General features: G+C 37.1%; 1 protein-coding gene across 1 annotated transcript in view; it reads left to right on the plus strand.

Annotated features, from left to right (window-relative positions):
* Positions 1-26001, plus strand: part of GOLGB1 (golgin B1) — a 92452-nt gene that overhangs the window by 31460 nt on the left and 34991 nt on the right. The window contains 5 exon segments of the mRNA XM_021070274.1: positions 1412-1814; positions 3907-4022; positions 18149-18263; positions 21174-21247; positions 24673-25999. Coding sequence (XP_020925933.1) covers positions 1412-1814; positions 3907-4022; positions 18149-18263; positions 21174-21247; positions 24673-25999 — 2035 coding nt within the window.

A 26001-nucleotide genomic window follows, 5' to 3' on the forward strand; every position in this document is an offset into this window, starting at 1 on the left:
AGAATTGATTGCATTTATTCATTCTTTCAGCAAATTCTCTGTGCTTAGGTAATAATGCTAATATGATGAGCAGAACAGATATAGTTTCTTCCCTCAGGAAGCTTACGTTTCACATCTTTTTATTGTTGCTCTTTTCCTTTGTGATTTTAGGTCTAGGGTCCTGGTTTCTCTTAAAATATCCTATTTTCCTTTTCTTTGAGTTTCTTTCCTCTCAATTTACCCCTTCTCAGTCTTGAGTGGTTTTTGTGTTTTATGTACTGTCCCTTCTTCACTTGTTTTTGTTGGTCCATTTTCTTTTGGATTGAAATAATCCTACCATGCAATATTCCCTTGAATCTAAAGGTGATTAAGGATGCCGATGTTCTAAAATCTTAAACTCAAGTATTCTATTCCCTGACTGTAACGCAGCCTGTCATTTCCTTTCTCAGGCTGTCCTGACCTTCATTCTCATTAAGATTCCTTGATTTTTTTCACTGTGTTCCTCCAGTATATTAGTTCTTTCTTGCCCTCTCTCCTTTCCCTGTCTGGGGTAGACCAGTGATTGACCATTCGGACTGCTCTTTTACCAGCCCTTGGATTCCCTGTGTCCCTGCCTGTTCACGTCCAGGTAGCCAAATCTTAATATGGAATCAATGCTACAGTTCACATCCTCTGCTTATTCATCTGGAGAAAGTAATCTCCTTTATTCTTAATTTTCAGTACTCCCTAAGGAGGACTGTCTTTCTTGCATAGAAACATGTTCTCATATCTCATATACACTGACCCTGAGTTCTCTCTCTCGCTCTCATCAGATAGTCAGGTTCAAATCCCAGTTGTGCTACCTACCAGATAAGTACTATTAGAGACGGTTACACTTATGTGACTTTCTGGTACATTTCCCTTCTCTGTTCCTTTTAATACTTACAGGTATCTCTCTCATGGCCTCTATCATTTTGTATTATAATGATCTGTTTAAGTGTGATTCTCCCACTAAACTCTTGAGTTCCTTGAGGAGAGGGACTGGATCCATTTATTTATTCATGTATTCAATATTTATTGAGTACCATGCAGTCAATATGCCATATACTATGCTAGGTGCTAGAGAGCAAAGATGATTAAAGCAGACACAGTCCCTTCCCTTACTGAACTTATTTTATATTGGGAAACACATACATGAAAAGTAATGATGCAAAAAAAATATATATATATATATGTATGTACACACACACACACACACACACACACACACACACACATATATACACACACACAACTATCAAAAGTATTAAGGAACAAAAACAGAGGCTCTTATGCAATTGTAAGTTTGGTCCTGAGAGTCTAGGTCCAGGCTTCACCTAGAAGCATTTCACTGTGCTTGTTGAAATGAAAGAATAAATTTATGGTTCATGTGGCTTTTATTTTCCCCTCTTAGATTCTCTCTCAGCAGTTACAGCAAATGGAAGCTGAGCACAATACATTAAGAAACACTATAGAAAAGGAAAGACAGGAGTCCAAGATTCTGATGGAAAAGATGGAACTTGAAGTGGCAGAGAGAAAGTTATCCTTCCATAACTTGCAGGAAGAAATGCATCATCTTCTAGAACAGCTTGAACAAGCAGGTCAAGCCCAGGCTGAACTACAGTCCCGGTACAGTGCTTTGGAGCAGAAGCACGAAACAGAAATAGAAGAGAAGACCTCTCACATTTTGAATCTTCAAAAGACTGAACAAGAGCTGCACTCTGCCTGTGATGCCCTAAAGGATCAGAATTCAAAACTTCTTCAAGATAAGAGTGAACAAGCAGTTCGTTCAGCCCAGACCATTCAGCAGCTAGAAGGTCAGTATTTGACTAGTTGTGAAGCCCATGTGTCTAGCACCTGAGTGGCTCCTACTTTAAAATTTCAGGGATCTGTTAATTACATTGTTTGTGTAAATCAATAGAAGGATTAAGAAAGGCATCTCTTCTGAACTCTTCGTTGCAATTTTCCCATCTCTGTGTAAAGTTATAATTTGGCTTAATATTAAAATTATCATTAGAGTACTAAAAACTAGTAATAGAAATATGTCAACTATTAAAAAGAATGCTGTGAATGACTCTGGTCTGAAGGGTTCCCTGACTGAAATGAGTAGGATTTGAATTAATTTGTGGAAAATTCAGGCCAGATCTAGATGCAAAGGTAAGGAGACTGAATTGTATGGAGTCATCCTTACTTGTAAAGGTGGATCTGAATGCTTTTCTTTCTTTTCTTTTTTTGTCTTTTTGTCTTTTTAAGGCTGCACCCATGGCATATGGATGTTCCCAGGCTAGGGGTGTAATTGGAGCTGTAGCTGTTGGCCTATGCCAGAGCCTCAGCAATGCAGGATCCAAGCTGCGTCTGTGACCTACACCACAGCTCACTTTGGCAACTCCAGATCCTTAACCCACTGAGCAAGGCCAGGGATTGAACCTGCAACCTCATGGTTCCTAGTCAGATTTGTCAACTGCTGAGCCACAGTGGGAAATCCTGAATGCTTTTCTTATAGGTGAAAGTTTCTCTTTAAGGAAAGCTTTTATCATTTTTTTTTTGTCATCATTGGGATAAGGTGTTTATTAATTAAATCAGTTCCCCAAATTTAATGGAGTTTTGTGGATTATATGCCAGAGAGTTTGGAGCCTTTCCTGTCTTAAGGCACTGGAGCATGGAATGACATGAAATCCAAAATACATATCAGCCTATGAAATAAAATGTACACCCAATATTTTGTGATGCCTTTTTCCCTCATATTTATGAAAATCTCTGAAATGGTTTTTTAGTGAATCCTGGAGATGCTATTAAATGGAAAATAATAGGTCCCATAGAAAATCTATCACATAGTCACAAACAAGCACTATTTCATCACGTCCTAGTCTCTTGGAACATTCTGAAAAGGATGAAAATGCTGGCATGAATGGTCCACTGTTTGTAAATCATATGCCCATAACTTTGTTTCTATGAAAAATGGAATGGTTTATTCAACACTTTTTTTGTTGTTTTTTCTTTTTTTTTTTTTTTTTTACTCAAATGAATTTATCACATATGTAGTTGTATAATGATCATAACAATCCAGTTCACAGGATTACCGTCCCATAACCCAAGCACATTCCCCTACCTCCCAAACTGTCTCCTCCGGAGACCATAAGTTTTTCAATGTCTGTGAGTCAGCACCTGTTCTGCAAAGAAGCTCAGTCTGTCCTTTTTTCAGATTCTACGTGTCAGTGAAAGCATTTGATGTTGGTGTCTCATTGTATGGCTGACTTCACTTAGCATGATAATTTCTAGGTCCATCCATGTTGCTAAAAATGCTGGTAGTTTGTTCCTTTTAATGGCCGAGTAATACTCCATTGTGTATAGGTACCACAATTCTTGATCCACTTTTATCATTTAAGAAAATTTAAAGGAAACATTTTTTAATGTGTTATTATTAAAATAATACATGCCTCTAATTTAGTTTAATTCTAATAGATTGGCATACAGGAAAGATTTGAAGAGCTGAACATGAACCAGAAATCCTGAGGGGTATTATATAGGAAAAGTGTGTTATATGAGCATGTTGTTCTCTTAACTGAATCATGTTCATGTTCAAAACTGTTCCATAGAATCTCAGTAGGATTTATAATGCCTTTGTGGAGAGTGAAGAAAATAAAATATTAAGGCATTTTCAAGGGGGAAAGGAAAAATGACTTTTTTCAAAAAATGCCTAGGCCTGTTTTATTTTACCTTTGAAGGAGATGTCTTTTTTTACTTGAGAGCATTTAAACAATGTTTTAAAATGTCATTGGCATCATAATTTTAATTAAGATAACTGAACTAGAGTAAACAGCACATGGTGTAGCCCTAGAAAATAATAACTCACTAAATTTGAGACTTGAGGCAAAGATCATTTCAATTTACTCATTTTCTTTTCTTTAGATCAACTCCAGCAAAAATCTGAAGAAATTAGCCAATTTCTTAATAAACTACCTTTGGAAAAACTTGAAACAGCATCTCAGACTTCTTCTCCAGATGTTTCTAACGAGGGTACACAGGTAATTAAATGTGTACTTCTTATGAATGTGATCTCTTTGGCTTTGCTGTATCTATACCTGGGTGTTCTTTTTTTCTGTTTGTTTGTTTGTTTCTTTTTTCCTTTTCAGTTTTATTATTTTTTTTTATTCTTATTTTCCCACTGTACAGCAAGGGGGTCAGGTTATCCTTACATGTATACATTGCAATTACAGTTTTTCCCCCACCCTTTCTTCTGTTGCAACATGAGTATCTAGACAAAGTTCTCAATGCTATTCAGCGGGATCTCCTTGTAAATCTATTCTAGGTTGTGTCTGATAAGCCCAAGCTCCCGATCCCTCCCACTCCCTCCCCCTCCCATCAAGCAGCCACAAGTCTCTTCTCCAAGTCCATGATTTTCTTTTCTGAGGAGATGTTCATTTGTGCTGGATATTAGATTCCAGTTATAAGTGATATCATATGGTATTTGTCTTTGTCTTTCTGGCTCATTTCACTCAGGATGAGATTCTCTAATTCCATCCATGTTGCTGCAAATGGCATTATGTCATCCTTTTTTATGGCTGAGTAGTATTCCATTGTGTATATATACCTCATCTTCCAAATCCAGTCATCTGTTAATGGACATTTGGGTTGTTTCCATGTCCTGGCTATTGTGAATAGTGCTGCAATGAACATGCGGGTGCAAGTGTCTCTTTTAAGTAGAGCTTTGTCCAGATAGATGCCCAAGAGTGGGATTGCAGGGTCATATGGAAGTTCTATGTATAGATTTCTAAGGTATCTCCAAACTGTTCTCCATAGTGGCTGTACCAGTTGACATTCCCACCAGCAGTGCAGTAGGGTTTCCTTTTCTCCACAGCCCCTGCAGCACTTGTTATTTGTGGATTTACTAATGATGGCCATTCTGACTGGTGTGAGGTGGTATCTTATGGTAGTTTTGATTTGCATTTCTCTTATAATCAGCGATGTTGAGCATTTTGTCATGTGTTTGTTGGCCACCTGTATATCTTCTTTGGAGAAATGTCTATTCAGGTCTTTTGCCCATTTTTCCATTGATTGATTGGCTTTTTTGGCTGTTGAATTGTATAAGTTGCTTATATATTCTAGAGATTAAGTCCTTGTCAGTTGCATCATTTGAAACTATTTTCTCCCATTCTGTAAGTTGTCTTTTTGTTTTCTTTTTGGTTTCCTTTGCTGTGCAAAAGCTTTTCAGTTTGATGAGGTCCCATGGGTTTATTTTTGCTCTAATTTCTATTGCTTTGGGAGACTGACCTGAGAAAATATTCATGATGTTGATGTCAGAGAGTGTTTTGCGTATGTTTTCTTCTAGGAGTTTGATGGTGTCCTGTCGTATATTTAAGTCTTTCAGCCATTTGGAGTTTATTTTTGTGCATGGTGTGAGGGTGTGTTCTAGTTTCATTGCTTTGCATGCAGCTGTCCAGGTTTCCCAGCAATGCTTGCTGAATAGACTTTCTTTTTCCCATTTTATGTTCTTGCCTCCCTTGTCAAAGATTAATTGACCATAGGTGTCAGGGTTTATTTCCGGATTCTCTATTCTGTTCCATTGGTCTGTCTGTCTGTTTTGGTACCAGTACCACACTGTTTTGATGACTGTGGCTTTGTAGTATTTCTTGAAGTCTGGGAGAGTTATGCCTCCTGCTTGGTTTTTGTTTCTCAGGATTGCTTTGGCGATTCTGGGTCTTTTGTGGTTCCATATAAATGTTTGGATTGTTTGTTCTAGTTCTGTGAAAACTGTCATGGGTAATTTGATAGGGATTGCATTGAATCTGTAGATTGCTTTGGGTAGTATGGCCATTTTTACACTATTGATTTTCCCAATCCAGGAACATGGACTCTCTTTCCATTTCTTTACATCTTCTTTGATTTCTTTGATTAAAGTTTTATAGTTCTCGGCATATAGGTCCTTTACCTCCTTTGTCAGGTGTATTCCGAGGTATTTGATTTTGTGCGGTGCAATTTTAAAAGGTATCGTATTTTTGTATTCGTTTTCTAATGTTTCATTGCTGGTATACAGAAATGCAACTGACTTCTGAATGTTAATCTTATATCCTGCTACTTTGCTGAATTTATTAATCAGTTCCAGCAGTTTTGGGGTTGAGTCCTTAGGGTTTTCTATGTATAGTATCATATCATCTGCATACAGTGACAGTTTTATCTCTTCCTTTCCTATATGGATGCCTTTTATTTCTTTTGTTTGTCTAATTGCTGTGGCTAGGACTTCCAAAACTATGTTGAAGAGCCGTGGTGAGAGTGGGCATCCCTGTCTTGTTCCAGATTTGAGTAAGAAGGCTTTCAGTTTTTCCCCATTGAGGATTATATTTGCTGTGGGTTTATTATAAATGGCTTTGATTAGATTCAGGAATGGGAACCTCTATACCCACTTTGGCGAGGGTCTTGATCATGAATGGATGTTGGACTTTGTCAGATGCTTTTTCTGCGTCTATTGAGATGATCATATGATTTTTGACTTTTTTTTTGTTAATGTGGTGTATGATGCTGATTGATTTGCGTATGTTGAACCATCCTTGTGAACCTGGGATGAACCCAACCTGGTCATGGTGTATAATTTTTTTGATGTGTTGTTGGATTCGGTTGGCTAAGGTTTCGTTGAGAATTTTTGCATCTATATTCATGAATGATATTGGGCGATAGTTTTCTTTTTTGGTGGTATCTCTGTCTGGTTTTGGAATGAGGGTGATGGTGGCCTCATAGAATGTCTTTGGGAGTATTCCTTCTTCTTCAACCTTTTGAAAGAGTTTAAGGAGGATGGGCACCAATTCCTCTTTATATGTTTGATAGAATTCACCTGTGAAGCCATCTGGTCCTGGACTTTTATTTGCAGGGAGTGATTTTATGACCTCTTCAATTTCATTTCTAGTGATCGGTCTGTTCATTTGGTCTGTTTCTACTTGATGCAGTTTTGGCAGGCTGTAAGATTCTAGAAAATTGTCCATTTCTTCCAGATTGTCAAACTTGTTGCCGTATAGTTGTTCTTATGGTTTTTTGTATTTCTGCTGTATCCGTTGTGATATGTATAGTCAATTTTTTTAAAAATTTCAGGAATTCCCATTGTGGTAGAGTGGAAATGAATCCTACTAGGAACCATGAGGTTGCGGGTTCGATCCCTGGCCTCGTGCAGTGGGTTAAGGATCCGGCGTTGCTGTGAGCTGTGGTGTAGGTCGCAGATGCTGCTCAGATCCTGCATTGCTGTGGTTGTGGCATAGGCCAGCAGCTGTAGCTCCGATTTGAACCCTAGCCTGGGAACCTCCATATGCTGTGGGTGTGGCCCTAAAAAAGCAAAAAAAAAAATTTTTTTTAGACATTCTTACGGGAGGTAGGACTTTGTGTTTTCAACTTGCATTTCCCTAATAACAAAAGACACTGAAATTCTTGGTCATTTGTACATCTTCTTTTGGTTAACTATCCATTCAAGTCATTTCTCCATTTATAAAATCAAGTTCTTTGCCTGTTTATCAAGTGGGTGGTAATCCTTTATGTATCCAGGATATGAATGCCAGTTTATTATAAGGTATGTTTGGTGTGTATTTTCTCCTATGCTGTGGCTTGCTTCCTGTTCATTTTCTTCATGATGGCTTTCAATTTTCAGACACTTAAAATTTGAGAAAGTCTTATTATTTATCAGTTTTTTCATGGATGTAATTTTGTGTCCTGTCTATGAAACCTTTGCTTAACCCCAAGTTGTGAAAATATTCTCTTATGTTTTCTTCCACAAACTGTATAATTTTAGCTTCCATAGTTATAGTCTCTGAACCTCAATAAATTTTTATGTGTAATGTAAGATAAGGGTCAAGGTTTGTTTATTTTTTTCCTGTAGGGACATCAAATTGTTTCAGCACCGTTTCTTTTTTTTAAATTTTTTTAAAAATTGAAGTATTGTTGATTTACAATGCTGTATTATGCTATACAGCAAAGTGATTTAGCTATACATATATATGTACATATACTTTTTAATATTCTTTTCCATTATGGTTTATCCTAGCACGTTGAATATTGTTCTCTATGCTATACAGCAGGATCTTGTTGATCATCCCCTCCGTGTATTGTAGCTTACATCTGCTACGCCAGCCTCCCAGTCCATCCCTCCTCCAAACCCTTCCCCCTTGGAAACCACAAGTTTTGTTCTCTGTGAGTCTGTTTCTGTTTTGTAGACAGGTTCATTTATGTCATTTTTTTGTGGTGGGTAGGAATCCCCACTGAGGGTCTTTGAGGGGGCTCTGTGACACTCAGGGCTCTTTGGAGTATACTGAAGACCCTCCTTGTTTATTTATTTACTTTTTTTGGCTTTTTGAGGTCCACACCCATGGCACATGGAAGTTCCCAGGCCAGGGGTCTAATTGGAGCTGTAGCTGCTGGCCTGTACTACAGCCACAGCAACACAGGATCCGAGCCATGTCTGCAGCCTACACCACAGTTCATAGCAATGCTGGATCCCTGACCTGCTGAGCAAGGCCGGGGATCAAACCTACATCCTCATGGATACTAATCAGATTTGTCTCGTTGTACCACAACTGGAACTCCTGCATCATATTTTAGATTCCACATATAAGTGATATCATATGGTATTTGTTTTTCCCTTTCTGATGTACTTCACTTAGTATGAGACTCTCTAGTTGCATCCTTGTTGCTGCAAATGGCATTATTTCATTTTAATGCCTAAGTAATACTCCATTGTATATATGTACCACATCTTCTGTATCCATTCATCTATTGGTGGACATTTAAGTTTCCATGTCTTGGCTATTGTAAATAGTGCTGCTGTGAATGTAGGGGTGCACGTATCTTTTTGAATTATAGTTTTGTCTGGATATATGTCCAGGAGTTGGATTGCTGGATCATATGGTAGTTCTATGTTTAGTTTTCTGAGGAACCTCCATACTCTTCCGTAGTGGCTGTAACAGTTTATATTCCCAACCAACAATGTAGGAGGACCCTCTTTTCTCCACACTCTCTCCAGCATTTTTTATGTATAGACTTATTAATGATGGCCGTTCTGATCAGTGTGAGGTAGTACTTCATTGTAGTTTTGATTTGCATTTCTCTAATAATTAGTGATATTGAGCATTTTTTTATGTGCCTGTTGACCATTTGTATTTCTTTGGAGAAATTCTTGTTTAGGTCTTCTGCTCATTTTTTCATTGGGTTGTTTGTTTTTGTTATTGTTGAGTAATATGAGCTGTTTATATGTTTTGGAAATTAAGCGCTTGTTGATTGCATCATTTCAACACTGTTTCTTTTTTTTCTTTTCTTTTCTTTTCTTTTTTAGGGCCACACCTGCATCCGTGGTATATGGAGGTTCCCAGGCTAGGGGTCAAATCAGAACTAGAACTGCCGGCCTATGCCACAGCCTCAACAACACCAGATCCGAGCCACATCTGCAACCTACACCACAGCTCACGGCAACGCCGGATCGTTAACCCACTGAGCAAGGCCAGGGATCAAACCCGCAACCTCATGCTTTCTAGTCGGATTCATTAACCACTGAACCACGATGGGAACTCCAAGATGGCTTTGATTATTCCAGATTCTTTACATTCCCACAGAAATTATACAGTCAACTTTTTCAAATTCTATTTGAAAAAAAAAAAAAGCTAGCTGAGATTTTCAATTGGCATTGCATTGAGTCTGTAGATTAGTCCATGGAGAATTGACATCTTTATACTCCTGATCTTTTCAACCCATGAGTCTAGTATCTCTCTTCACTTATTAAGATCTTCTTTAATTTCTTTCAGTGATGGTTTGTAGTTTTGGTTGGAAGAGTTGTCCACACTTAGAAAATCATTCTGAAGTAGTTTATATTTTTGATGCTGTTGTCGATAGGATTTATTCTAATTCATTTTCCAATTCTTTGCTGCTTATACATGTATATGCAATTGGATTTTGTTTATATGAACTTGGTAAATAGTTATTTTATTAGTTCTAGTCTCTTTGTATATTTCTTGGGATTTTCTACATAAACAACGGTGTCATCTACAGATAAAGACAAGTTTTAAATCTTTATAATCTTTATGCCTGTGTATTTTCTTCATGCAATGGCTAGGACCTTTATTACACTGTTTAGTAGAAGTGGTAAAATTGGGCGTTCTTGTCTTGTTCCTGATCTTAGGGGCAAGTGTTCCATATTTTACCACTAGATATGCTACTATCTTAAGTTTTCTATGAATATCCTTTATCAGATTGAGGATATTCCCTTCTGTACCTAACTTGGTGACAGTTGGTATTGGATTTTTTCAAATGCTTTTTCTGCATTTGTAATGACCATTTAAGTTTTATACTTTACTCTGTTAATATAGTACAGTACTTAAATTTTTCAATATTAAACCAACTTTTTAGGATAAACACTTATTCATAGGTAATATCCTTTTTATATATTACTGAATTTGACCTGCTGCTGTTTTTTGAAGCCTTTTTTAATCCATATTTATGAAATGTGTTGGTCTTTGTTTTGGTCATGCAGGTTTTCCTTTGTTTTGTGCTGTCTTTTTCAGATTTTGGTATTAGGGTTATGATGGCATCAGAAAAATGAATTGGAAAGTGTTTCCTTCTATTTTCTGAGAGTTCGTGTTAAGATTGGTATTATTTCTCAAGTGTTTGAGAGAATTCAGCAGTGAAACCATATGGGTCTGGGGATGATAATAAATTGGATTTCTTTTACAGATATAAAGCTAATGAGATTTTTCTTTTGTGTGTCAGTTTGAGTTTTTTTTTTTTTTAAGGTTTTTTCCATTCCATTGAAGATGTCAAATTATTGTTTTAATGTGGTTTTATTCTCTTTTTAACCTTTTAATGCTTGTAAGCTCGCTGGTAGTACCGGTCCCTACCCCAATCCATATTATTTTTTTTAATTAAGATATAATTGACATATAACATTGTGTAAGTTTAAGAAGTACAACGTATTGATTTGATACATTTATATATTGCCATAGGATTAATTATCACACAGCGTTTGCTAACACCTCCAGCACAACACACAGTTATCATTTCTTTTTTGTGATGAGAACATTTATGGTCTAGTCTCTTAGCAACTTTGAAGTATACAGTACATTATTATTAACTATAATCACAATACCAGGTATTAAATCTTCAGAACTTATTCATCTTCTAACTGCAAGTTTGTACCATTTGACCATCTCCCCAATTTGTGCTTCATTTTCTTGTTCAGACTTAACTAGAAGTTATTTGACTTTAAAAAAAAAATCCTTTCAAGGAACCAACTTTTGGCTTTGTTAGTTTTCTCTATTGCTGGTCTGTTTTCACTTTTATTGATTTTTGGTCTTTGGCATTTCTTCTATTTATTTCGTTTTACTTGTCCTTTTTTCTAGCTTCTTAAGATGTAACTTTATTTTATTTTTGTCTTTTCTAAGGCTGCAGCCACGGCATGCGGGGGTTCCCAGGTTAGGGGTCCAATTGGAACTGTAGCTGCCAGCCTACACCACAGCCGCAGCAATGCCAGATCCTTAACCCACTGAGCGAGGCCAAGGATTGAACCCGAAACCTCATGGTTCCTAGTTGGATTCATTAACCACTGAGCCATGATGGAAACTCCTTAAGATGTAACTTTAAAGCATATACTTCAAGTCTTTTCTCATATACATGTTCCTTCTAAAGCACATGGATTGATACATTGTTTTTTTATCATTCAATTTTTGGAGAAGTTTTTTTTTTTTTTTTTTTTTTTTGCCATTTCTTGGGCCACTCCCACGGCATAGGAGGTTCCCAGGCTAGGGGTCCAATCGGAGCTGTAGCCACCTTCCTACGCCGGAGCCACAGCAACATGGGATCCCAGCTGCATCTGTGACCTACACCACAGCTCACGGCAACGCCGGATCCTTAACCCACTGAGCAAGGCCAGGAATCGAACCTACAACCTCATGGTTCCTAGTCAGATTCGTTAACCACTGAGCCACGATGGGAACTCCAATTTGGAGAGTTTTTTAATTTTCCTTGTGATTTCTTCTTTGATCATGGATTATTTAGAAATGTATTGTTTAATATCCAGATATTTGACTTTATTTCTAGATTTCTTATTATTGTAACGGGGTCCTCATGCTGTACAGTGGGGAAAAAATGTAATAAAAAATGATTTCTAATTTAGTTTTATTCTGATCAGATAACATGTTCTGTATGATTTCACTTATTTGAACTTTATAGTGACTTTTTTTTTTTTTTGGTCTTTTGTCTTTTGATTGAGGGCCACACCCATGGCATATGGAGGTTCCCAGGCTAGGGGTCTAATCAGAACTGTAGCCGCCGGCCTACACCACAGTCCCAGCAATGCCAGATCCAAGCCATGTCTGCGACCTACAGCACAGCTCATGGCAGCACCGGATCCTTTAACCTACTGAGCAGGGCCAGGGGTCAAACCCGCAACCTCATGGTTCCTAGTCGGATTCGTTTCTGCTGCGCCACAACGGGAACTCCATGTAGTGATTTGTTTTTATGACACAGCATATGATCTGTCTTAGTGAACATAGTTTGTGTACTTGTAAAGTACATTCTGTAGTTACTGGATGTAACATTTTATTAATATCCCTTAATATTCAGGTTATATTTGTCTTGATTGATTTTTGTCCAGTTGTTTTGTCTATTTTTTGTCCAGTTGCTAAGAAGGGATTAAAGTCTTCAACTCTGATTGTGAAATTATCTGTATTTCCTTTTAACTGTGTCACTTTGTGCTTTTTTGTATTTTAGATATCTTTTTAAAAGTACATATGCATTTATGATTTTATGTCTTCTGATGAAATGTTCCTTTTTATATTTATGAAATATTACTCTAGCTCTAGTAACATTTCTTAGCTGGAAGTTCTTTTGTATCTGATATATCTTGGGTTTGCATGGTATGTTTTTTCCTGTCCTTTGCTTTCAACTCACCTCTTTCTTTAAAATGAATGTCTTGAAGTGCACATATAATTAGTTTTTTTTTAAAATTTCTTCTAATAATCTCTGCTTTGTCACTGGAGTGTTTAGTCCATTTAATGTAATTGTTGATATGATTTGAATTGTCTTCCATTTTTGCCATCTTGTTTTTTCCTTCTGTTTTCTATTGTCATCTCCTTTCATTTGATAAGTTAAAGTTTTTGAATTTATTTTCTCTTATCAGTTAACATATTTTCCTTTTAAACAGCTGTATTGGAGGTATAATTTACATACAATAACCTACATACTTTTAAAGTATGATAAATTTTGACATGTGCATGAAACTGTCACCACTTTCAAGAAAATGAATATATTCATCATAGGCCTCCTTTTAGTATTTCTCTCACTTTCCTCCCTACCAATGAAACCACTGATTTTCACTGTCATTATAGATTAGTTTCGATTTTTTAGAATTTTATATATTTTCTTACTTTTTTTCCTGGCTTCTCCTACTCAGCATACTTATTTTGATATCCATATTATTATTACATGTAGCAATAATCTGATCCTTCGTGTTGTTGAAGATGTTGTCCATACCACAATTTGTTTATCCATTTACTTGTTGGACAGATTGGGATTATTGACAGTTTTTGGCTATTACAAATAAGGCTTCTTTGAGTATTATTTTACACATCTTTGTTTAGACCTATGCTTACTTTACTCTCATTAAATGCCTAGAAGTGGAGTGTCTGGATAATACAGGAGGTTTTTGGAAGGTATTAAGACATTGCCAAACTGTTTTCCAAAGTGGTGTTACCATTTTCCATTCCTGCCAGTACTGGATGAGAGTTCTAGGAATTAACCTCACTTGGTAGTAATATATTATCCTTCTGCATTCTTGGATTTGATTACTAAAATTTTGTTTTAAAGTTTTATATCTGGCTTTATGAGGACTCAGTAATTTTCTGTAATGTCTTTTTCTGGTTTTGTTCTCTGAGTAATTCTGGCCTTTTAGAATAAATTGGGAAGTATTCTTTCTTTTTTTTTTTTTTTTTTGTTTTTGGAAAGATTTTGTATACAAAAAAGAAATGACAATAGCTTTATTATTAATTTTCCTTAAATGTTTTGTGAGAATTTGCCAGTGAAGCTGTCTATTTCTGGAATTTTCTTTTTTTTTCTTTTTTTAAATTTTTATTTCTATATATATTTTTTCTACTGCACAGCATGGTGACCGAGTTACACATATATGTATACATTCTTTTTTCTCACATTACATCATAATTGACTAGACAGAGTTCCCGGTGCTACACAGCAGGATCCCATTGCTAATCCATCCTGAAGGCAACATTCTGCATCTATTTATCCCAAGCTCCCAGTCCCTCCCCTTTCCCCTTGGCAACCACAAGTCTGTCCTCCAAGTCCATGATTTTCTTTTCTGTGGAAAGTTTCCTTTGTGCCATATATTAGATTCCAGGAATTTTCTTTGTGGACGCATTTATCTGCAAATTCTATTTGTTTTTATAGCTATTTGGCTATTTAGGTTAAATGTTTCTCCTTGAGTAGGTTTCGGTGTTTTATATCTTTTAGAAAATGTGTCCAAATCCAGAGGCAAAAAGTTATTTATAATAGTCTCTAATTTTTTATGATAGATATAAAATCTATAGTGACGTTACCTCTCTCATTCCTGATATTGGTGGCTGTGTTCTCTTTCATGTACAGATTAGACTGCCCATAACTTTACTCATCTCAAAACCAGCTTGGGCTTCATTGAGTCTGTCTTGTTTTCTATTTTCTATTTTATTAATTTCTATTTTGGTCTGTATTATTTCCTTTCTTCTGTTTTCTTTGGATTTGATTTCCCCATCTCTTAATTTCTTAAGGTAAAGCCAGGCCATTAGTTTGAGACCTTTCTTATTTCTAACAAAGGCATTTTGCATTATAAATTTCACCCTAAAATATTCTTTAGCAGCATCCCCAAATTCTGTTGTATTTTTATTTTCATTCAGTTCAAACTACTAACTTCCCTTTTGATTTCTTTTTTGCCCCCTGGATTGCTTAGTTTCCAGATATTTGGGGATGATAGGTCAAGAGGTCTTTCTGTTATTAATTTTGTTGTTGTTGTTGTTGTTGTTGTTGTTGTTGTTGTTGTTGTTGCTATTTCTTGGGCCGCTCCCGCGGCATATGGAGGTTCCCAGGCTAGGGGTCAAATCGGAGCTGCAGCCACCGGCCTACTCCAGAGCCACAGCAACGCAGGATCCGAGCCGCGTCTGCAACCTACACCACAGCTCACGGCAATGCCGGATCGTTAACCCACTGAGCAAGGGCAGGGACCGAACCCGCAACCTCATGGTTCCTAGTCAGATTCGTTAACCACTGCGCCACGACGGGAACTCCTCTGTTATTAATTTTGATTTTAATTCCAGTGTAGGCAGAGCACATAATTTATATGACTTGACTGTTTTAGAATTTATTGAGGCTTGTTTTATGGCCCAGAATAGTGTCTATTTTGGTAAGTGTTCCATGTGTACTTGAAAATTATGTGTAGGCTGCTATTTTTGGCTGGGATGTTCTTTAAGTGTCAATCACATAAGGTTGGTTGGTAATGTTTTTCAAGTGTACTATATCCTTGCTGCATTTCTGACTATTTCTTTGCTCGGTTATTGAGAGGAGTATTAAAATCTCATAGTTGTGGGTTTACTTATAGTTATCTCAGTTTTTACATCATGTATTTTTACACTGTGCAAGTGGGGGCTTAAACATTTAGGATTTTTCTGTCTTCCTGATTAAATGACCTAGGATCATTATGAAATGACCTTATTTATCGCTGATGACATTCTTTGCTCTGAGATATACTTTTTTTCTGATATTAATACAGCTATTATACTTTTCTTTTGCTCATGTTATAGCATGGTGTATCTTTTTTCATTCTTTAACTTATTTGTGTCTTTATAGCTAAAGCACATCACTTATATGCAGCATAGAATTTAATCCTAAGTCTTTTTTTAAATCAAAGTATAGTTGATTTACCTGTGTTGTGCCAAGTTCTGCTGTACAGTAAAGTGACCCAGTCATACACATATATGCATTCTTTTTCTCATATTATCTTTGATCATATCCTATCCTGAGAGATTGGATATAGTTCCCTGTGCTGTGCCTTAGATCATACTTCTTATCCAGGCTGTCAATCTCTGCCTTTTAGTTGTAGTGTTCAGACCATTTCCATTAATGTGTCATTGGTATAGGCTTAAGTCTCCCACCTTGCTATTTGTTTTCTGTTGTCTTATACTTTTTAACTCTTCCTTTTAAAAAACTGGTTGAGTATTTTTTATGACTCTGTTTTTCTCCCTTTTCACTGTATTAGCTATAATTATTTATTTTGTTACGATAGAGACTGCGTTAGGGACTATAGTCTACACTTTAATCACAGTTTACCTACATATAATAGTGTGCTACTTTTATGTATAGAATAAAAGCCTTACAATTATATACTTGTATGTCTTCATTTTGGGGATTTATGTTATTATTATTTTACTTATACATATAAACAAAAATACAAGCATACATGTTATAAATAACAGTTTTAATTCTTATTCAGTCAATTATCTTTTTTTTTTTTTTTGTCTTTTTGTCTATTTTTAGGGCTGTACCCTCGGCATATGGAGGTTCCCAGGCTAGGGGTCTAATTGGAGCTATAGCTGCTGGACTACGCCAGAGCCACAGCAACTCGGGGTCCGAGCCAAGTCTACGACCAGCAACGCCAGATCTGAGCCTTGTCTGCATTCTACACCACAGCTCACAGCAACACTGGGTCCTTAACCCACAGAGCGAGGCCAGGGATTGAACCTGAAATCTCATGGTTCCTAGTCGGATTGTTTCCACTGTGCCACAGCGGGAACCCTCGGCAGTCTTTTTTATAGAGGGTCAAATGGTAAATATTTTAGGCTGTTAGGCCATAACTTTATTTATAAAAACAGAAGCTTCCAGGGTTTGCTAAACTTGGTTTAGTTTCATATTTCCATCTGGTATCATTTTCCTTCTGCCTGAAGGACTTCCTTTAGTGTGTGTATATGTGTGTGTGTGTACGTGTGCACGCATGTGTGTGTACTCTCATGAGCCCACAAGTCTGCTAGTGATGGAGGCTTATAGTTCTTGTATGCATGAAGACATCTTTCTCTGTTTTTGCTGAAAGATATTCTTAAAAGCAAACTATAGGATTCTACTTTTTTTTTTTTTTTCTTTCATTACTCTAAGGCTACTACTCTACTTTTTTCTTGCATTTTGTTTTGACAAGAAATCTGCTGTCATGCTTGTCTTTTTTTTTCCTGGCTGATTTTAGGATTTTATCACTGGTTTTGAGCACTTAGATTATGATGCGCTTTTCACATAGGGTTTTGTTTGTTTGTTTATCTTTTTAGGTCCACACCTGCAGCATATGTAAGTTCCCAGGCTAGGGGTCGAATCAGAGCTATAGCTGCTGGCCTACAGGCCTACACTACAGCCACAGCAACTTGGGATCTGAACCATGTCTGCAACCTACACCACAGCTCAGGACAATGCTGGATCCTTAACCCACTGAGTGAGGCCAGGGATTGAACCTGCGTCCTCTTGGATACTAGTCAGATTTGATTCTTCTGAGCCATGATGGGAACTCCTTTTTTCGTGTTTCTTATGCTTAGAGTCTGCCTCTTGTTTATAGTTTTCATCAAGTTGGAAATTTTTCTGCCATTAGTCAAATAATTTTTTTCTGACAATCTTCCTTCCTTTGGTGATTCAGTTACACATATATTAGACTACTTGAAGTTCTTCTAGAATTCATTGATGCACTTTTAATTTTTTGGATTCTGAAAATATTCTTTCATGTTCAGTAGACTTGAGATTTCTCTGTTTGTAACCTAGGCTTCAGTATTAAAGTCAAAAGCCTATCAACTGGAAATTTGCATGCAAGATTTTCTCTTTCTATGTTCAGATGAAAAGCATTGCTTTAAAGGTTATGTAGGTTTCATTGTATAGTAGAAATTATCACAACATAGTAAATCAACTATACTTCCATAAAACTATCAAAAATGAAAGTAAATGAATAAAAACACAAAAATAAGACAAAACAAAAGGTTACCTAGGCAGATAAGTAGATACTATTTTTAAAGTATTTTCATGGCTGGAGAACGTTTAGAAGACAGAAATGCCAGAGGCTGTCTGAACATTAGTATGAGAGTTTTGCACTGGAGAATCATTAATTTGTTGTCTTTGTACCATTTAGGCAGTCACTGAGGAGAGTATTGCCTTTTTGCAGAAGAGAGTGGTGGAACTAGAGAATGAAAAAGGAGCCCTGCTCCTTAATTCTACAGAGCTGGAGGAGCTGAAAGCTGAGAATGGTACGTATAAGTGAAAACCATAATTCTCTGTCTTCTTAATCCAAAAGTGCCTCTACTTTTATCACTATACATGTGTAACACATAGATTCTCTGATTCTATGATAATGAAGATCTTAGCAGGTCTGGTAGTTATTGAAGGTAGGATTGATACACCTTAAACAATTTGACCATAGTACCAGGGTTTGCATAAGTTTAACATTTTTCAGTGTGGGCTATAAATGCTGCAGGGTGTCGATATTATATTCATTTTGGAGTGGTCCAGGAATCTTCTCAGAAGTGTGGCTTGAATAGGACCTTAATAGGACCCTGGCTTTTTAAATAGGCAAAATGAAGAGAGAAAGGACTTGCCCAGTAATAAGCATTTGTGGGATAAAGTAACAGATCAGTATAAATAAAAGTTTTAGAGGTAAAAACCATTTGGTTTTTGCTCATGCTATATATTGCTTAGAACCTTATCCTTTTCCTTTAACCTGGCTAATTCTTACTCATCTTTCAGGCCTCTGCTAGGACTTCATCTTTTTCAGGAAGTCAGTCCTAATATTCCAAAGTTGGGTTAAATGCATTTTTGTGTTTCTGAAACATCCTTGCATTCCTTTAACATTGCATCAAGATCATCTATTTATATCTTTATCTTTTATAAGCCCTTCACAAATAGTTTATAAGCTCTTCAAGGGCTGGGACCTTTTTTTTTTTTCATCTTTTTCATCTTTGCTTTACTCTTTACCAAGAGCTAGAGTAGGACCTTGCAAATGAGTGGCTGCTGAATAAAGTTTTGTAGGATTGAACTAAATTGAGCATTTATTCTATTGGACTATGTGTGAACAGTTGATAAGAATGAAGATATACCTCCTTCCATTTATCACTGGCTTCACAAGGACCTTATGGTTTTAGTAATATGTAGTTAATAATACGTTATTCATCTATTTTACCCTGGGGTAACTGATAACTATGCTTTATCTATGAGAGTGAAAATGAATACCAAGTTTGAACCAAAGTTTGTACCATTTTCTAAACTCTGCAGCCAAAGTTTCCTACTTAGCCATTTTACAGTTCCACTTAGCTATAAATTAGGAATTATAAACCTTTATTAGACTAGTCACACCATTGCCGATAAAGAACTAACATCGCAAATTCAGCTCATTATTCACCCCACACAAACCACTTCATTGAGACTTTATCTATGAAGTTTATTTTGCAGTTTTTCAAGCAGGCCCTGTCGCTTTCGTGTAGCCGATTATGGTTTAGAGATCATGTGAGATCCATTCTCTTTGCTTTTCCTGCAAGAATCCCAGGCCTTAAGGTTTTCTGTATTAGTTTTCATGTCTGGCCTTATAGGTTGCCTGTGCTTTATGTGTCAGGTTCTGTTAAACTCACTTTTTGCACCTCTGTGTCTACCACTGTGCCCCTTTGAAATGTCTAAACACGTTATATACTGTCTTGAGTTCATTTATTTCATGAGTGTTTATTCATTCATTCCGCAAATATCTATGGTACCTTTCCAGTATGTGCCAGGCACTGATCTAGTTGCTAAGGATACTGCTGTGAACATATTAGAGAACAAAACAGGCCATAAACATGTATATACACAAGAGAATTTCAGAGAGAGATAAGTATTAGGATAAAAATAAAACAAGTTACTGCCTGCATGAAGAAGAAAGCAGCACTGGAGTGGTCAGGGTAGGCTGTCTGAGCACCTCATACCTAAATGATAGAAAGGGGACAGTCACACTCAAAGAGGGTGAGCAAATCTCATTCCTAGTAGAGAAGAGCAGTGCAGATACCCTGAGTGTGAATCAGTTTGATATGTTTGCAGATGGAAGGAAGGCCAGTGGTCTTGAGAACAGAGTGAGCAAAAAGAGGCAGTACAAGAAGAGGAGTTTGGAGAATACGTGAGACCAAATTATGTACAAATTATGTAGGACATTTGGATTTAGGGTAAAAAATATTCTTTTTTTGTTTGTTTCTTTATTGTATTTGCCTTGTATTCTTTACTGTATATGCCTGAGCTGCTCAGAAACACTAAACTTCTTTAGAGGCTTTTTAATACTCAATATTTTCATCTTCCAAGGAAATACTACCCTTTTTAGATATACCCTGTGTGACAGAACATGGGGTTGAACTCAGAACACTGAATTCTGATCCCAACTCTATAAAGTAGCTGCAGGTTATGTCATTTCTTTGATTCATCATAGGGTCATTGAGGAGATTGGATAGCTCCTTTCTAATGCTAAAATTTGATGTCCTTATGAACATATGTGGAAAGACATCAAAGACATTATTAGTGCTCTATCAATGCATGATGTATATTATGCACACAGAAGGGTTATAGAAAAATTAAGGCAAATGTATTATGAAGCCTCAAATTATGCCACAGAAATAGCTGCTTTTCGTCATATGATCTGGCATTTTTTTACTTTAAAATCTTCCACTATTTATTATACTTCACTGACATTGATTATTAATACCTAGTACCATTCTATCTTATATCTCACCTTTATTCTTTTTTTTTTTTTTTTGTCTTTTTAGGGCCACACTCATAGCATATGGAGGTTCCCAGGCTAGGGGTTGAATTGGAGCTGTAGCTGCTGGCCTACACCACAGCTTATAGCAACGCAGGATCCTTAACCACTGAGCGAGGCCAGGAATCGAACTTTTGTCCTCATGTATGCTAGTCAGATTCGTTTCCACTGAGCCACAGCGGGAACTCCTCTTATATTTCGTTTTTTTATCTTCTTTTGCCACTTCTTTATTTTAATAAAAGAAGTGTTTTTTCTCCCCCAAACTGTTTTGTCTGTTTCTTTCCTCTTGATTATTTCATGCATCTCAAATAGCCTCACACACATACCTCTTTCTTATTTTTTCAAACACTCTACATTTATCTTCTAAGGATATTTATTTTGTGACTTTCAGAAAAACTATCCTCTCAGATTACTCTCCTGGAGGCTCAGAAGAGAACCAGCGAGGCAGATAGAGAAGTCAGTGAGGTAAGTGGGATTTCTTTTTTTTTTTTTTTTTTTTTTTTTTGGCTGCCCCACAGCTTATGGAGGTCCTGGGCCAGGGATCAGATAGGTGGCACAATTGCAACCTAAGCTGCAGCTGAGGCAGTGCCAGGTCAGGGATTGAACCTGCGTCCAGTGCTCCCAAGATGCCGCCAATCCCATTGTGCCATAGCGGGAATTCCAGTGTTATGTTCTTAGAATAAACAGAATATGAGCTTGATTAAGAGGAAGTAGTTTCAACCCTACATATTTCTGCAATTTTCTGATGTTGACAGAGAATTAGATTACAAAGAAAGTGAGATTTAAGAGAGTCATAATGGTTATTATGGTTTTCTCATTACTCTCATTTGTTTCTGAAAATTTGGAATTTTTATTTGTCCTGAACCACTGCAAATACAATAGCACTTATTTGGGTTTTGATAACCCATTTTTTCATACTAGATTATCATTCATCGCAACTTCTTTTATCATTTCAGAAAAGTTTCTCGGTGAAGACGTTAAGAGTCTTTAGTTTCCCCTGCCAGCTCCCCGAACCCTGTCCAGTTGGCACAGTTTCACTTAGGATTATATTAAAAAGAATGGTACTTTTTATAACCTAAAAATTACTATAAGAGGAGTTCCCGTTGTGGCTCAGTGGGTTATAAACCTGACTAACAACCATGAGTCTGCAGGTTTGATCCCTGGCCTTGCTCTGTGGGCTAAGGATCTGGTGTTGCTGTGAGTTGTGGTATATGTCACAGATGAGCATTGCTGTGGCTGTGGTGTAGGCTGGCAGCTGCAGCTCTCATTTGACCCCTAGCCTGGGAACTTCCATATGCCACAGGTGCAGCCCTAAAAAGTCAAAAAAAAAAAAAAAAATTACTATAGGAAATGTGTGGTTGCTCAGTATTCTGCTAGATTTAAGATTATTGTTAGCTGTATTGTGCTTAATTGTCCTTCCAATCAAGAAGTCAGTTAAAGACTCATAAATGGCCTTGAAAAAAAAATTTTTTTTTTTGATCTTTTAGGGCCAGACCTGTAGCATGTGGAGGTTCCCAGGCTAGGGGTCTAATCAGAGCTGTAGCCACCAGCCTACGCCACAGTCATAGCAATGCCAGATCTGAACCGCTTCTGCAACCTACACCACAGCTCATGGCAACGCCGGATCCTTAACCCACTGAGCAAGGCCAGGGATGGAACTCTCAACCTCATGGTTCATAGTTGGATTTGTTTCCGCTGTGCCACGATGGGAACTCCCGAAAAAAATCTTAAATACTTTAACTTCTTAACAATGGTATCTGCTTACTTATATTAGAGTTCTCCAGAGAAACAGAACTAATAGGAAGTATATATAGGGAGATTTATTTTAAGGAATTGGCTTATGTAATTGTGGAGGCTGGCAAATCCAAAATTGCAGGGTAGGCTAGCACACTGGAGACCCTAGGAAAAGTTGCAGTTTGAATCCAATCGTAGTCTTTGGGCAGAATTTGTTCTTTTTGGAGGAGGGCAGTCTTTTTTTTTTTGTTTTGTTTTTTTGGTTATGGTTTTCAGCTGATTAGATGACGCCCACCCACATTATGGAAAGCATGTGCTTTCCTCAAAGTCTACTGATTTAAATCTTAATCCCATCTAAAAATATGTTCACAGAAACATGTGGGATAATGTGACCAAGTATCTGAGTGCTGTGGCCTAGCCAAGTGGACACACAAAATTATATTCAATACTTTTTCATGGGGCCATTGATGCTCTGTTCACAAAATTGTCAAAAGGGGACTAGATTTTGAAAATTATAGCATTATGCAGTTACTGACATTATGAGAATTCAGTAGTGAAAATGAATCTTGTTTCACCAAGGAGATGTTTAATGTTCTAAGATGCTTCACAATCATGTCTACTGAAAACAAGATAGCTCAAAAAAGAACAGGAAAGAAATGTGGGAATCTATTAAGAAAAAGATAAAGCAACCAGAAGGAGAACAAATAAATAGGGAACAATGGAAAAGAAAGGAAATTAAAAAAAAAAAAAAACCCACAGAAATTGGAAAAAAAAAAAAAGGTGGCTAAAATAATCCCTTGGGATAAGAAAGCCTGAGTACGGAGTTCCTGCCATGGTGCAGTGGGTTAAGAATCTGACTGCTGCAGCTTGAGTTCCTGCAGAGGCACAGGTCCAGTCACCAGTCTGGCTGTGGGTTAAAGGATCCAGCATTGCCACAGCTGTGGCATAGGTCACAGCTGCAGCTCGGATTCAGTCCCTGGCCTGGGAACTTCCATAAGATGCAGAACTTGCATAGAAAAGGTCCTTAGGGAATTTAAGGCAAGCCAAAAGGGGAAGAATATTACTAGAAGAAAAAGTAATGAGAGTGACTAGAAAGAGCAAAGTTCTCTGATTCTCTGCCCTCTCACAGTGGGAAAATGTTGATTTTTTTTTTTTTTAACTTGAGCCAGAGGTTAATCAAACTCTGTAGATAGTGTAGGGATCAGCAGAGGGTTAGACTAAGGGATGGAAGAGAATGAGCGAAGTGGCCTGACAGATGGTTAGCTAACATTCACCAAAGACTTACTGTGTACCAGCTTCTGCTAGGAAATGGCAGAACAAGAATGTGAACTCAGGCAGTTGGCTGTAGAGCTTGTGCTCTTGGCTGCTGCATTGTATAACAGTCCACTGTTTTTTTTTTTTTTCCTCGTATCAGGTTGGAATTTTTTTGTGGGGAAAGAAAAGATGCTATTGGCACAGATAGAGATTTTATTATGTCCACTGTCCTCAAACTCATTTAATAAAATACTCAGTAAAGTCACCATGAAATTCGCTGATTTTGTTTCCCAATAAAACAATTATAGAAGTGATTTATGTGACTTGTAGTCTAACACAGTGGTCTTTGTAATAATAATTTGTTTGATATTTTGTCAAATTTCATACCTAAGCCCCAATAGAACTCCTTTTTGATTATTTTTTATCCAGTTTATTTGTTTGATGCTTTACTTGTCTGTTAATGGCTAGCTTATGTAATATTCCCCATTTCAATAGATAATTTAAGAAAAGGAATCCTGCGACTTCCTCCTTGGTATGGGATGAAACACAAATTTTTTATATCCTGCTTCCATTTTTATTTTTGAGCATTTCTTAGGAGAAACAAGTAGGCGTTTTAATTTTTAGAGAAAGTTTCCCAAGTGAGGAGTATTTAGAAAATGAGTCCCAGGTTTCCTTAGGTCTTATGAGTATGTCTTGACCTCAGTGCAGGATTGACAGGATGCCCTCAGAAATCTAATTTGGGAAATAAAAACTGATTTTAAAAGTATTTGGCAGTTTTACTGTAGGAAGGTTTGGACCAAAAGGTTTCAGGTTTTGAAAAATGCACAATATACAGTTTTCATTTAGGCTCTTTCCTTTAAAACATTTGATTGAGGTTTTTTCCTTTCTTTTTTAAAAAACAGATCAGCATGGTTGATATTACTAGACTCAATAAAAGCAGCTGTTCTGCTGAGGAAAGTGAACCAGATGTCCTGGAGAACACATTTTCTCAGAAACATAAAGAACTATCCGTGTTATTGTTGGAAATGAAAGAAGCTCAAGAGGAGATTGCATTTCTTAAATCACAGCTTCAAGGCAAAAGGGCAGAGGGAGACCCTGAGGTCATTGACCAGAAAGAAATGAAACAGATAGAGAGTGAAGGAATACCTCCGGTTAAAATGACAGTACTGCTTGAAGATACAGGACAACATTTTCCCCCAGTGCCAGATGAGGAGAGCAGTCTTCCAATAACTGAAAAAGAAGAGCAGATGAGCACTAAATATCAACACAGAACATCTGAGGAAATACCATTAAGTGATGCTAGAATGGAATTAAAATCAGCAAAGCAAGATGATGAGGATAAAGCCCCTTCTGCTGTACCAGCTATCTGTCAGTGTCACCAGGATGAATTGGAAAGGCTAAAATGTCAAATTTTGGAACTTGAAACAAACCTTCATAAAGCAGAAGAAATCCATGAGAAAAATTTAGATGAGAAAGCTAAGGAAATAGGCAGCCTAACCCAGCTGATTGAAGAGTTTAAGAAAAATGCTGAAAACACCAATAGTGCATTCACTGCTTTATCTCAAGAAAGAGACCAGCTTCTTTCTCAGGTGAAGGAACTTAGTGTGGTGACAGAACTGAGGTCTCAGGTACAGCAACTGGAAGTGAACCTTGCAGAAGCAGAAAGGCAAAGACGACTTGACTATGAAAATCAGACTGCTCATCAAAACTTGCTCACTGAGCAGATCCACAGTCTCAGCATAGAAACTAAATCTAAAGATGTGAAAATTGAAGTTTTACAGAATGAACTGGATGATGTGCAGGTTCAGTTTTCCGAGCAGACTACACTGATCAAGAGCCTGCAAAGCCAACTGCAGAAGAAGGAAAGTGAAGTGCTTGAGGGGGCAGAACGTGTGCGGGATATCTCAAATAAGGTGGAAGAACTTTCACAGGCTCTTTCACAGAAGGAACTTGAAATAGCAACGATGGATCAGCTCTTACTACAGAAAAAGAAAGATGTGGAAACCCTCCAACAAACCATTGAGGAGAAGGATCAGCAAGTGACAGAGATCAGCTTTAGTATGACTGAGAAAATGGTTCAGCTTAATGAAGAGAAGTTTTCTCTTGGGGTTGAAATTAAGACTCTTAAAGAGCAGCTGAATTTATTATCCAGAGCAGAAGAGTCCAAAAAAGAGCAGGTGGAAGAAGATAAAGAAATTGTTTCTGGCCTTAAGCAGAATTATGATGAGTTG

The sequence above is a fragment of the Sus scrofa genome, chromosome 13, assembly GCF_000003025.6.
Source record: "Sus scrofa isolate TJ Tabasco breed Duroc chromosome 13, Sscrofa11.1, whole genome shotgun sequence".
Classification (NCBI taxonomy): domain Eukaryota; kingdom Metazoa; phylum Chordata; class Mammalia; order Artiodactyla; family Suidae; genus Sus; species Sus scrofa.